The sequence below is a fragment of the Leptopilina boulardi genome, unplaced genomic scaffold (genome assembly GCF_019393585.1).
Source record: "Leptopilina boulardi isolate dan_hultmark-lab unplaced genomic scaffold, ZJU_Lbou_2.1 LbouV2_266, whole genome shotgun sequence".
NCBI classification, from domain to species: Eukaryota; Metazoa; Arthropoda; class Insecta; order Hymenoptera; family Figitidae; genus Leptopilina; species Leptopilina boulardi.
Window position 1 is genome coordinate 2,167,778 of NW_026137825.1, and position 15,957 is coordinate 2,183,734.

Consider the following 15,957-nt stretch of genomic DNA (forward strand, 5'->3'; position numbering starts at 1 on the left):
ACACACATATTTATTGTACATATATATGTGTGAAGTCGTGCTTGGGCTCCGCGGGTCGACGGAGAACCTGCGTGAGAACTGAGTGAGGGCGCGTGGGAAAACCGCGAAGGCGCATGGCGCTTGTTAGATCAGGAGATCACAACAAGTGAGGAGGATAAGATTTCTCATTCGAGGCTCGTCTTTTGTCCCTGATGGCGATTGAGGTTTAATTATATATATGTATACAAAACCCTTGTGCATATATGTATATATATATATGTCACTGCATACTATATATATACTTTAACACACGCAGGATAACAAAAACGAAAAAAATCTTAAATTTAGAACTTTTGACACCTATTTTAGAATATTTTATACTTAAATTCAGTATTAAATATTCTTAAAATTTGAATATATATTCTTGATGTATTTAGTATATATTCTAAATGATAAAAATATATACCATAAATATACTAAGAATATATTCTAATTTTAAGAATATTTAATACTGAATTTAGGTATAAAATATTCTAAAATAGGTGCCAAAGTATATATATATATATTCTAAATTTCAGAATGTTTTTGGTGACTATTTAAAAATATTACCCATGCATTTTATTCTTAAAGTTAGAATATAATACTCTTACAATAAGAAACGATTCTTAAATTTAGTGACTTCAATACTCTTAAAATAAGAAGGAATTTATAAATTAAGAAATAATTCTTAATTTACCATTAAATTAAGATGCTAATATTAACATACTTTAATACTATACTCTTAAAATAAGAAGGGATTCTTAAATGAAGAAGTAGTTCCTTATTTAAGAATCTTAATCTAATTTTAAATAAAGAACTATTTATTATTAATTTAAGAATACTTTCTTATTATAAGAGTATTATATTCTAAAATCAAAAAACCAATATTCTATTATTTAGAATATACATATATATATATACTCTGTTCCAGGAGAGATCGATATTTTTCTGCGCATTTTGTTGTAAAAAGATGTATTTTTAAGTGAAAAAGGCGTTTTCTAGATTTTTTCTGAAAAACATATAGCCTATGATGTGAATAGGATTGTAACATGTGTTGCTTTTCCTATAACTAAAATCAAGCAAACATATTTAAAATTTTTATGACCTCCGAGCCTGGTCTCCAAAAGGCAGTCGGAAGGATCTTTTATGGTTTTATGGCTTTTCATTGTAAAATTAAAAATTGTTGGAATTTAAAAAAATAATTATATAAATATTATATTTGCAATGTACAGGTTTAAACAATTACAACGGTATAAAATTTTTTGCAAATACTATAAGATTAGAGTTTGTACATATGTAAATCATGAAATTATATACATATATATATATAACTTTTACGAATAAACGAATCCGCACTCTTTCATTAGTAGAAAACTACTAATTCAGATTTAGAGAGTAGTTAAAAAAAATAAATAATGTGAAATTAAAAATTTTGTAAACGTTATACATATTTTTAAAAAAATGTTATATTATAATATTGTAACACAAAAAGATTATTAAACATTCAATATACTTTACACCTCGCACAATATGTTGGCCATGCGAGACGGACATATATATATATATATATATAAGATTAGGCAGTTTTTTTATTCACAAACGGTTCCTTCTCCCCTGATCCATTTTAACCGAATGCGCCACTTGTCTAAGCGTTTCGAACGCCACCTTAACCCACTTTCAAGTTCATCCACCTCTCCCTAAAAGCTACTCTCCTGTCAGTTTACTTATTAATTTAGATTATGTCGCGCAAGAGCTAATTGCTTCACAAGCATATTATATTTATATACATATAAAGAAAACTTGTACGATATCATATATATTGTAGATAAATCTTAAATTACAATTTTTTTTTACTATAAATCTTATAGTTCAATGTTTTAAAATAAAGAATAAGAAATAAATTTTTTTTATTATTTTTTATATTTTTATACTAAAATAATTCTGTACGGTTGTTTTAGTTTTATTATTATTTTATCGCCTACTCGAACTGTTTACAGTTCTTTATTGAGGTTCTTTTAACAAAAATAAATTATAAAATTATTATTTGCTTATTTATAAATTATAAAATTATTTATAATTTATTATTGATATATATATATATATACGATGAATGTTAATAATTTGCGTTATGTCAAGGTTTTCAAAACATATTTAACCGTTACGGTAACGCGTTAGAATAGATTTTTTTTATTTTTTTTTTTTTAGGAATAACGTGCGGCGAATATTCAAAAATTAAAAAGCATTAAAATAAGCTGCAACGCTTATTATTTTAATTCAATTTTGCTTATTTTAATACCAAAATGGATTAAAATAAGCAAAATTGGATTAAAATAATAAGCGCGTTGCAGCTTATTTTAATGCCTTTTAATTTTCTGTGTTTACAAGTTTTAATTTTTATAAATATTACATTCAATAAGAGAATACTAATAAAATTATTCTAAAATTAAGCTTGACACTAGTATAAATTAAGAATATTTCGATGTAATTTATTTTTAAATTTAGTATTTATTCTATTCATAAAATAAGGATACATTCTCACAGAAAAAAACCTTGTCTCATTTTTGATGCAAAACAGAATGAGCCAATGCTAAACGACATAGACAGTGGCGCCACCAACCTGGTTCATTTTTGTTGCACATCAAAATGAGCCGCCTACACGGCTCATTCTGAGTTCAGTTTTTTTCTGTGCTAAATTTAAGAGTATACTATAACGTGTAAGAATATATTTATATTCTTACAATAGACCTTTTCATGCTGATCGTTCTGTCTTTATCTAACGCATACAATGACACATGAGTTGGAAGAGGACAGAATGATCAGCATGAAAAGGTCTATTAGTATCTGAAATATATATAATTTAACATTTAGATTCATTTAATAAATTTAAAATATATCCTTATTTTAGGAATAGTATATACTGAATTTAAGAATAAATTTTAAAATATACCCAAAAAACTAAGTGTCGAGAATGTATATTTTAGAATAATTTTTTCTTTTTTCAACATATATGGACCATTGATGATGATGTATTTCTTAGAGAGGCAATTTCGTCAGGTCCGCATACCTGGTCTGCCGAAAATCACGATTCATTTTTGGTCACTATAGTATACATATATATATACATATATAACCAACTTGTCGGGTCGGGTTTAATGTATACCTTTTGTCGACGCCCAACGTTTTCATGTTCTCCTAGTAAAGTGATACAGTTTATTGGTCTTCTTCAGATTGGAATGCGGTATCAATGACACTTATCTTGCCAATGGTAACGGTCACATGTACACTTATGTGTCAGATTTATAAAAAACTTAATAAGTCATACCACGAGAATAACACGATATACATATACACATATATATAGTAATTCAATATATATATATATATGGTATAATGATGGCGATTATGATGTATCAATTTAAATTGGCACGTGCCGATCAAAAGACGCACGTGCCAAATTCCCTTTCAAAAGGTACATTATTATCATTATTATTGTATAACGTATGTATAATGTGCTGAGGATTCAACCAACTTCATTTTTATACTTTGCTGATAATCTGACTATGCTCGTCTGACAAGTGTTTCCCTTTAAATATCCTGCTCTAGGAATGTCTTACATATACATATATAAATAGACTGAACAAATTTTTGTGCAACAGTTGACCCAAATGAAAAATTTCTATATTCAATTAACTTCATATTTAATATTTACTTTATGAGTTTTTATACTGTCTGTTATTTTTACCCCTAAATTTTAGAGGTAAAAAAAAGAAACACCGAAAAAAAAACATTCTGATAATTAGAATTCGCATATATACTTTTGGCACCTATTTTAAAATATATTTTATAATTAAACTCAGTATTTACACACAAAAAAACAAATACTGAAACCGTTAACATCTTAAAATCAAAATGCCTGGAAACTATCGTAATTTTTATCTTAAAACTAGATTAAGTCAATTTTAGGACTTACAATCATACATTCAAGGCTGAAATTCAGTAAAAATAATAGTTATAATGTTAACGGTTTTAGTCAAAAGTGAACTGAAACTAAGTATTATTTTTTAGTGTGTAATATTCTTAAAATTAGAATATATTCTTGGTACATTCTAAATTCTAAGAATATATATATATATTCTGAATTTTAATATATTCTAAATTCTAAGAATATTTTCTAAATTTTAAGAATATATTCTGTTATTTAAAGAATATTAGATACTGAATTTAAGTATAAAATATTCTAAAATAGGTACCAAGTTACTTCTAAATTTTAGAATCATCTTTTTCGGTGTATTTATTAAATTTGTAAAGAACAAAAACCAAATTTCTTTCTACAAATATAGTATATATAACAAATAATTATATTTATAAATAATAAAAACATAATTTTCTTTCGTTTTTACACCGAAACAAAAGTATTCTATGAGTATATATTTGTTCATCTATTTTAAAATATTTTATACTTAAATTCAGTATGTTATATTCTTAAAATTAGAACATATATACTATAAGTATACAAAGAATATGTTCTAATTTTAAGAATATTACATACTGAATTTAAGTATAAAATATTCTAAAATAGATGCCAAGTATATATCCTAAATTTCAGAATTTTTTTTTTCGGCTCACTCACAAATATATGAAGAAACAAAAGGGTAAACGAGCAGAACCTCATGTAATGTTAAAAATTTTCATAGTTCCTTTCTTATACTTATATATATACTAACTCTAAATTAAATTATTTACTACTCACAATCACTATTCACGATCACAAATGACCAAATACTAATAAAGAAACGGATTTTAAAGGAAAGAAAGAAAGAAAGAAAGAAAGAAAGAAGGAAAAAAAACCTAAAATATGATGTACAGATCTTATTTTCTTCTGGTAACCTGATAGAGATGTCAGGCAAAATCATTTTTTCTTTTGTGTGTATATATACAGTCTGCAAAGACCAGAAATTATAACATGACCTTACACAAAAAAAAAATATATATATATAATCATAAAATCTTGTACTTGGATTATTCTTCTCTTTCTTTCTCTCCCTATTCTTAAAGACCCTTACTGATGCCTGTTACTTTCCTATTACCCAAGAGCATTCGATGTGCCTCTGGCGTTTAACATCCGCAAGCAAGAGCGAGTCCAATATATATATATATATATATATATATATATATATAATATGTGTATAGCTATACGCATTATATATGTATAGTGTAACATCGAAGCCACACACCACCATTTTTATATTGGTCAACATCCGGTTTTTCAAGTTCTACCGATACCACTATATACTTGCCTAGTATAAAAATACACTGGCCATCGATTTTTCTCGATCAGAACTGTCCGGAAAGATCTCCTCTTGTATATATATACATATATATATATATATATATATATAATATATTGTAATATATATGAGAGGAAACCTCCAGCTTCGAGATACTGGCCTGATTAATGTCTCCAATTAATTTACATATATCCGAAAGTGAAAAAACCTGTCGCTTTATATATACATATATACTCAGATTATGTGGATACGCTGAGAAGTGTATTATTCGATATTTGTTTATATTTTTGATTATATCCGCGGAAATTAAACGCTTTCTATACACATACACGCAAATTATGAAAGTGTTATTCTATTTTTTATATTCTATTTATTTGATTTTTATAAATAAAAACCAAAAAGAAGCTGCGTTTATCAAAAAAGTTAATTTAAACTTCAGTTTAAATGTTTACAACCTTCAAAGTGTTTGCAAACTAAATTGAAAAAAGTTTACAACCCATAATCGAAAAATTACAACCTACAACCTACAAACTACAACCAACAATGGTATATTTCACAACTGTACAGTCGAAAACATATATATATAAGCTACATTTAAACTATTTACAACCTAAATTTGAAATTTTTACATATCCTATATTGGATGTAAAAAAAAAACAATCGAAAACTTTCAACCAACATTCGAAAAGTTTACAACCTTAATGTAAACTTATTATAACTTATAAGAAAAGTTTTTAAAAAATAATCAAATTTACAATCTAAATTCAAAATATATTTACTACCTACAGTCGCAAAAGTTTACAACCTATATGATGTAATTGAAACATACATATAACCTACTACGTTGAAAATGTTTACATCTATTAAAGTATTTGTATAACCTTCAATTGAAATATTTACAACCTACATTCAAAAAGTTTACAAACAATTAAAAATTTACAATATAAATTCAAAATATTTATTATAGTTACAAATTGTAGGAATATTTATATATAACCTAAAAAATGGTAGGTAAGCAAATATTTAGACCTACAAATAGAAGGTAGTAAATATTTAGGCCTACAAATTGTTTAGATATAAATATTTAGGCCTACATTAAGTTATAGGTATATAGTAAATATTTTGAATTTAGAATGTAAATTTTTAATTGTTTGTAAACTTTTAGAATATAGGTTGTAAATATTTAAATTTAAGGTTACAAATTACACATTTGAGAATTTTACAATAACATAATAGGCCCGAGTAGAAATTTGTAATGGCGTTAGGATGGAAGCGCTAGATGCGCTACACTGTAAAAAATTTTTTGGTTAAAATTCCCCAAAAGTCTAGTGACGCAAATTTGCAGTGCATTTTGTGGAAAATTCCCTAAAATTTTCTGGGGAAACTTTTCCCTAAAATTTTAGGGAATATTCCACAAATATTAGTGAATTTTCCCAAAAATTAATATCAATAGTTTAAAAAATTGAAATAAAAATTTAAAAATTTGATTCATGTAGCATTTATATCTTAATTACATTATTTATTGGTACCTATTGTTGAAAATTTGTTTTCTTGAAAATTATCAAATATTATCATGAGGTCTCGAACGTAAGCGTCATTAGGAGAGATTTAGAAGTCTAACGCTTTACTAACTACGCCACGGAGGCTCATGAAAATAAAATTATAATTTCAATATATAAGATAAAACTATGTAAACATGCTTTGTAACTTTAAAAAAAGGAAACAAACGTTGAAAATAGTTGTGACTTATGTTATATAATAAATAAAATAAGATCTGTTAAACAAATATTGATTAAATTTTAATTTAATTCTTTAGAAATATAAATTTTTGTCTACTTAAAAATACTTATTTAGTTAAGTTATAATTAACTTATCTATGAAATGAATAAATTATATTACAATTTACAAATAACTTTTTGTAACTTAAGTAAGTTTAAAGTTTAACTTTTTTGAAGAAGGATTTCAAAAAAATTGAGGAATTTTCACCACTTGTTTTTGGGGAAAAATATATTCATTGGAATTTTGAGAAATTTTCACCAACTTTTTTTAGGGAAAATATATACATTAGAATTTTAGGGAATTTTCACAAAAATTTAGGGAAAAAATAACTAATTTTTTTGGGGAAAACATTTTCCCCAAAAATATGAAATATTCACCAAAAAAAGTTGGTGATAATTCCCAAAATTATTTGTAATATATTACAAATTTCTACTCGGGGGAATATATATATATATATATATATATATATATATTCTATAAGTGACTACAACCTAAAATTGAAATATTTACAACCTATACGCAAATAAAAACTTACAATCTACATTTAAAATGTTTACGTCGAAAATTTACAATCCATATATTTTCGAAATATATTCATAGCCTAATAAACTTACAAATTACATTCTTATAGTATACAACTTTCAATTGAAAACTTACAATCTACATTCGAATGTTTACAACATACACTAAAAAGTTAACTAAAAAATTTTTATTTGATAACCTTTTATTATATAACACACAAACTATACAATCTGCAATGAAAAAAATTTATATCCTACATTTTTGGAATATTTACAACATAACCTTAAAAAATTTTCAATAAACAGTCAAAATAAGTGTGTAGTAATGTGTCCTATACAATATATATATAGTTTATCTGCTTGTGCAACGTTTATATAAACGTTGTATATAGAAGCAGATAAACAGAATAATATCCGGTTATAAAAAAAAATTATTAAGCATATATTCCGTTTATCGTAATCAAAAGGGAAGGAAGGAATATATATGGAAGGAAGATTAAAAAGTAGGGATATGTGTATGTGAGTGTGTGTATGGTGTTGAAGGTCAAGTCTCCTATCAAAGAAGGATCATTGACCACCAGACATCCTATATATTTATACAGCTCCAAGAGAATGATGCTTGCCTGTTCTGAAAACCAACCAAATTTAGACCCTATATGAAAAGAAAGGGCTCTCATTAGTTTGATATCAATAGAAGAGAGAACGAAGATATACATATATTCTATATCATAAATAATTAAACTGAAGAAATAAAGAATAAAAATTTAATCTTCTATAGCAATCACAAAAAATAGGATCAACTTGAACTATATATATATATACTCAGAAAATTAAACTTAAAATTAAATTAATTGTTATACATACTCAAAATTAAACATATTCTTCTATTTCAAAAAATATAGTGTAATATCAAGAAATGTTTATAAAAATTAATTTTTTATAAGTATTTTGTAATTTTTTCAACATGGGGAAAAAAAGTATAGTCAATAATAATTTTTGAAAAAAAGTTTCATGCTACGATTCTTTGTGAGCTTTATGCTTATTAAAAGAGAGATATACATATAATTACAAATCTCTTTGGTTGGGTGGTTCTTGCATTTCTCTCTTATGCAAAAGGGAAGGGATAAACTGGCCAACGGTCAGCCAACTGAGCCACATAGTAATGTAAAGCCCAAGAAAACCGGTGGTGGCGATACACACACATACAAACACTCGCTATCTCTTATTCTTGCTCGATCATGTTCCCCTGATTTTTGGTCAAACGAAAACATCCGTCAAACAAAGAATTGACAACAGAATTACGACACAACAATATTGGAATGTGGAACTAAGAGTATAAGAAGAGAAGAGGAGATGAAAATTCCATTGCCTCCATTCCCTTTTCAGGGCCCTTCTTAAGCTTACAAACACTCGCATTTTTACATATATATACTCGCATATAAAAACGTATATATATATATATATATATATATATCTAATTATTTTAATGATAAATCAACAAATATAAATTTTACACTAAAAAAAGTAAATAAATAAAATGCATATTTCGATTATTATTAAATCTAAATTCACAATGTAAAATCAAAAATTTACAAATCAAAAACTTACAACCTACATTCGAAAAGTTTACAACCCCTAATTAAAAAAATTACAACTTTGAAATTTTTAACAAACTATAATAGAAAATTTACTACTATTTCGAAATTTTTACTATACCTACAATCGAAAACTTACAACCTATTTCTTTGGTATTGTTTATATCCTATATATATATATATATATATATTCAAAAAGTAAATTAATCAAAAACTTATAACATTTAAAATGTTTGTAAACTTTATAGTCTAAATATTTACAACCTTCAGTCAAAGTGTTTACAACCTCTAAATTCGAAAAAGTTTATAACATACTTTCAAAAATTTAACAAACAATAATTGAAATTTTTACAATCTAATTTTGAAATATTTACTATCTACAATCGAAAAATTACAATCTATAATTAAAACTTACAACCTACTTTGGTATTGTCTATAGACAATCAAAATGTAAATTAATCGAAAAATTATATATAACATTTTAAAATTTTTGTGAACTTTAGTCTGAATGTTTACAACCATCAGTCAATGTATTAACAACCTAAATTCAAAAAAGTTTACAACCTATAATAGAAAAATTGTAACCTACTTTCAAAAACTTAACAAACAATAATTGAAATTTTTACAATCTAATTTTGAAATATTTACTATCTACAATCGAAAAATTACAATCTATAATTAAAACTTACAACCTACTTTGGTATTGTCTATAGACAATCAAAATGTAAATTAATCGAAAAATTATATATAACATTTTAAAATTTTTGTAAACTTCAGTCTGAATGTTTACAACCTTCAGTCAATGTGTTTACAACCTAAATTCAAAAAAGTTTACAACCTATAATCGAAAAATTGTAACCTACTTTCAAAAACTTAACAAAAAAATAATTGAAATTTTTACAATCTAATTTTGAAATATTTACTATCTACAATAGAAAAATTACAATCTATAATTAAAACTTACAACCTACTTTGGTATTGTCTACAATTAAGAAGTAAATTAATCGAAAACTTATATATAACATTTAAAATGTTTGTAAACTTCAGTCTAAATGTTTACAACCTTCAGTCAACGTGTTTACAACGTAAATTCAAAAAAGTTTACAACCTATAATAGAAAAATAGTAACCTACTTTCAAAAACTTAACAAAAAAATAACTGAAATTTTTACAGTCTAATTTTGAAATATTTACTATACCTACAATCGAAAACTCACAACCTACATCCGAAAAGTTTATAACCTATACCTATAATTAAAACTTACAACCTACGTGTTAATGTTTACCTTCAATTAAAATATTTACAACCTACATTCAAAAAATTTACAATCTAAATTCAAAATATTTACTATCTACTATTTTACTATTACTTACTATTACTTATTTACTATATAGTAAATATTTCGTATATTTAGAATGTAAATTTTTAATTATTTGTAAACTTACAACCGCTTACAACCTACATTGGAATTGTTTACTTAAAAAATCAAACTACAATCGTAAACTTATAATCGAAAAAAAATTATAAAAAATAATTTATATACTTATAATAATATAAAAATCATAACTTTCAATCGAAATAAGTATATAAATAAAATTTTTAGTCTTTTAAATATCCAAATTTCTCTTTTGTTTTGTTAATAAATGTTTTCCCCATATATTATAAAAATTAATATATATATATAATGTATAAAAAATAATATAAATGAAATTTTTTTAAAAATATTTCAGGTCATCAAATGGCTGTTTTCAATAGTCAATCGACCATTCAAGTAGGAGGACGTTGGAATCGCAGTAAAGGAAGAGTTGATAGACCATTTTTAGGTGTTGTTTCGGGATTAGTGGTGAATGGAGTGAGAATATTGGAATTAGCAGCCGCCAAGGATGGCAAAGTCACATCGAGAGGTGATGTTCAATTATTGCCAATTGGCAGTCTTGTGGATAAAGCCGCGCCTTTACAAAGGATGCAACAAGTAAGAATTTTTTCTCCCCCCCAATCAAAAAAAAAAATAATAATAATAATAATAAAGAATCTATTATTAATTTTTCAAAATTATTTAAAAAATTTTTTTTAACTTATTGGACCAGAAAATTAAAAAATAACTAAAAATTTGTATTTTATCTAAATTTAAGAAATAAAATAAAACAATAAGCAAAAATTAAATAAATAATTAAATTCAATTAAATTATAATTTAATAATTTAATTAAAAAAAAAAAAATTTTAATTTCCAATTTTTGAATCCTATATTCTTTTCTTTCGACACGATAATATTTCTTACGAAATTCGATAATTAAATGAAAAATAGTTAATTAAAAGAAAAAATAATTTTCCAGACACCCGCTTCTGGATCCCCAGGTGTTATGGACGATCTAATTTTCTCCGGTGCCGGAAGTGGCTGTTCCGGAGATGACGAGGACGAGGAATGTACACCTATTGTCGACAATGGCGCTGGTATGTTAAAAAAAAAAAAAAAAAAGAAATTCTCTCGACGCACATTATCGACAAAAATCAATTTAAAATAATTCACTATTTCCCAGATAAATACAAAATATATATATATATATAATTATACAACCATAAATTTGCAGCATGCAAAATTATTAAAATATATAATATTTTTGACTTACATTTTGAAGAAAAACATCAGAGCATATCATGGCATATACAATCTGAAACAAAAAAAAAATAAAATTTTTATAAATAAATTTTTTTCAATATAAAATTAATTATAAAACATAATTAAAAAATAAAACGAATAAAAATAAATTCGCGGGTTAATGAATATTTTGGAATAAAAAACGTTACAGATTTAATTTTAAAATTTAATTTAAAAAAAATAATAATATTGCTATAATATTATAAATTTTATAAATTATAACAAATTAAAAAAATATTTTTTTTATAATAATAATAATAATAATAATAATAATAATAAATATAATAATATATAATAAAAGTAATAAAAGTAAAAAAATAACATTTACTTCGAGGGGCGCTCATAAAAGTTCGTACGGCCCTGTTTCAATATATATATATATATATATATATATAAAAATTGAAAAATTATCCCGTTGATATTTTTCAATAAAATTCATTTTACAATGGACCTATGAAAAAATAAAAGATTTTCCACTTTTTTTCATTTAATTTAATTAATTTGCTTTTGAATTATTAGATGAAATGTCATTTCTCACAAGTTGTGAATAGTGCCCCTCGATTCATATATAAGGACACGGAGCGTACAATGCATTTGTGTAGTATGAAAGGAGAGACGTTTAGCACTCCCCTAGACAAGGATGGAACACAAATAATGGAAAGGGCACAAACTTTCCAACATTTTTTTTTTTTTTATATATAATATAAAAAATAAAAATTACTACTTTTGAATGAATAAAAAAAACGATATTTTAATATTACAATTAAATTATAAAATAGCATATTAGGGTTATAAAAAATTTTTAATTCAATTTCTTAAAATTAGTTTCAAATTTAAAACCTTTATTCAGTGTAATTATTAATATAAAAAGCGATTATAACGCGCACACTAAAAAAAAAAAATTTAATTCAAATAATATCGATTATTACTTGACTGTTATCAAATAAATATATTTATTTGTATCAAATAATTATTTTTTAAGATATGGTATATGTTTCAAATACAGAAATTATTGGTTCAAATACATTTTATTTATATATAGTTCAAATAAAATATAATTATTTCAAATAAATATTTATTTGATAATAGTAAGTAACCGATTATTTGAATTAAATAAATTTTTTTCAGTGCAAAAAGCAAATAACTGAAACTTTAGTTAAAATGAAAAGTATATATATACTGATTGAATTAGTAAAATTTCAACTGATTCAGATTTAGAGAGTATATAATTTACAAATTTCATTATAAATACTTAAAACTTTAAGATAATTTTATGTATTAAAATGTTGTAGTTTTATAATACTTTCTAATATTTGTATATATGACATATTAGATACAAATTGTTTGAAATTTTCAAACACATTTGCATGACAATGTATTAAAGAATTACAAAACTTTCAAACAACTGTATTTGAAATTATTTTATAAACAAATTTTTGAATTTTTCAAACATTTTCTGTATTAAAGTGTTGTAAATTTGCAAAAATTTCAAACATATAAATATTAAAAAATATTTCATATATACAAATTTTTGAAATTTTCAATCACTTTCTGTATATGAAAGTGTTGTAAAAATTTACAAATATACATTCAAACATTTGTGTTTGAAAATTATTTCATAAAAAAAATTGTCAATTATTCAAACATTTTTGTATTAAAATATTGTAGATTTACAACACTATTTCAAACATTTGTGTTTGAAATTATTTCATATAAAAATTTTTGAAATTTTCAATCATTTTCTGGTATGAAAGTGTTGTAAATTTACAATTTTTTCTAACAGTGCGTATATACACTATACACATATAATTAAAATATTTTTACAAAATTAATATATCTTGTTATTTTTTTTTTAAGAAATATCAAACAAAATAACAAAATCCCTATATATATACCAGTAAAAAAAATGAATAAATAAAAATAATTGAAAAATATCAGTGAAGTGAACAAAAAAACTGCAATTTTTGCAAATAATCGTCTCAAATGGATATGTGTATACATAAAAAGACAATGAAACAATGATTGAACGATGTATATATATATATATATACGTAATTCCTATATATAAAATCGAAGTTTATATATTGTTGTTGAGCGAGGAGGGTTTTTGATTATAAAAAGAACAATATTGAAAATACTTGACCCAATTGAAAATATAAAAAATAACAACGCGATTTGTATCAATTTTTATATACTCTTTAAATCTGTATTATAAAAATTTTAACTAATTTGAATTAGTGACTCACTTTTTGCTTTTGAATTAGTAAAATTTAACTAATTAATAGTAAAAACAAATTAATACTATACTAATTAGTAAAAAAAAACCCCAATTAGTAAAATTTAACTAATTCAAAAACAAAAAGTGAGTCACTAATTTAAATTATTAAAAATTTTGAATTCAAATTTAGAGAGTAAATATATATATATATATATGAGACCCTAACTGAAAATACACCTGAGGATTCGTTTGAAGGTCGTATAGTCGCAAGTATCGTCGCACGCATGCCACCTTTTCATCTTCATGCTTGCCCGGTTGTATCTTCAATTCATTTGCATATTTAGAATCTCCCCTACTGCCCGTGATAAACTTCCCGAGACATATACATATATATACATATACACATTATATACATAAACGGCTCTCTCGTCCTTTCTCTTCACGTTCATCGACCTCCTTTAACTTGATACTCGCTCAATGTAAAATCTTCTCCAACTGACTAAAAACTCAATTTTAATATCGACATCAAAAGAAGAAATCTCAAAAAATGAGCACAAATTTTCATCCCTTTCATATACTATTATATTAATATTAAAATTATTACAAAATGATAGTAATATATATAAATATAAAAAAAAAATAATAAAATTTATCTAATATATATATATATGTATATACTCCGAAAAAAAATTATTTAAAATAATTAAATTTTTATATCAAAAACCTAAAAGAACAAAAAAAAGATTTCTTCTTTATCAGTTTAACTAGTTGCTAATAGATGTCACTTTGCCGGTAACGTCAATTACTACTATTTTCTAAATAAAATTGATTTAAAAAAAAATTTTAATGTATATTCTTTATTAATAAATTATTATTTAATAAAACAGAAATTAAAAACAATTTTGTTTATAAAAAATAAATAATAATAAGAATAAAAAGAGTAATAATAAAAATACTAATAAGAATAATTATTATTATTTAAATTTTAATTCACAAATTAAAAATTTAATTATGTAATCAATAATAATTATTTCAAAACCGAATGAGAGAAGAGTTAGTATACGATAAATAAAGTAAATATTTATAAATTAATTAAAATTCTCGCGCAGTTGTTTTAAAATAAATTTTGTACTTTTTCTTTAAATATAATATAAAGTCAATATATTTACAAATTGATTTTCTCAGAGATGCACTGATTTTATAATAATTGTATTGATTCTTTTTTTTTTTTAATTTTAATTTAAATTTTAATTTAATAATAAAAGAAATTATATTATAAATTATTATTATAGATGATCTGATAACGCCAGTTTATGTTGCGCCAACGAGGTCACCAACAGTATTTAAACCAAAGTACGTCAATAAGGATAATATACAAATTCGACCTTCATGCGACGATGAGGAGGATTGCGAAGAGGGATCAGGAGATCCTGGTACCACGCAAGAAGTTTTCGTCACATCTGCTACTGGTGGGTTGAAAAACAATTTTAAAAAAAAAAACCAACAGAAATTATAAAAAAACCCCTAAAATTTAAAAAATCTAAACTTAAACTCTTTATAGGAGAAAAAAATTATTTATTTTAAATAATCGGTTACTTGACTATTATTAAATAAATATTTACTTGAACCAAATAATTTTTGAGTCAATTAAATGCTACTTGTTTTAAATACAGAAATTATTGGTCCAATTAGTTTATTTAATAAATAAAAATTATTTGGTTCAAGTAAATATATATATTTATTTGATAATAGTCAAGTAACCGATTATATTCAAATAAATTTTCTTTTCACAATATAGAGTTTTAAGCGAATCTAACGAATTTTAAAAAAGAAGACATTTTTTAAATCTACTATCCCCTTTAATTAGTATACAAAATAATA

The 15,957-nt window shown here is 23.9% G+C and overlaps 2 protein-coding genes and 1 non-coding gene across 3 annotated transcripts in view; 2 read left to right on the top strand and 1 right to left on the bottom strand.

Moving 5' to 3' along the window:
* LOC127281166 (neurexin-1) overlaps positions 1-15,957 on the top strand; it is a 358,116-nt gene that overhangs the window by 335,737 nt on the left and 6,422 nt on the right. The window contains exons 22-24 of the mRNA XM_051304733.1: positions 10,932-11,173; positions 11,536-11,653; positions 15,369-15,545. Coding sequence (XP_051160690.1) covers positions 10,932-11,173; positions 11,536-11,653; positions 15,369-15,545 — 537 coding nt within the window. The remainder of the gene's footprint in view (positions 1-10,931; positions 11,174-11,535; positions 11,654-15,368; positions 15,546-15,957) is intronic.
* Positions 1-15,957, bottom strand: part of LOC127281174 (NADH dehydrogenase (ubiquinone) complex I, assembly factor 6) — a 48,466-nt gene that overhangs the window by 19,127 nt on the left and 13,382 nt on the right. The window contains exon 5 of the transcript XR_007842933.1: positions 11,830-11,871. The gene's annotated coding sequence lies outside the window, so the exon portion shown is untranslated. The remainder of the gene's footprint in view (positions 1-11,829; positions 11,872-15,957) is intronic.
* Positions 12,455-12,545, top strand: LOC127281433 (U6atac minor spliceosomal RNA). Its single transcript, XR_007843013.1, has one exon. It is a non-coding gene; the product is annotated as a U6atac minor spliceosomal RNA (small nuclear RNA).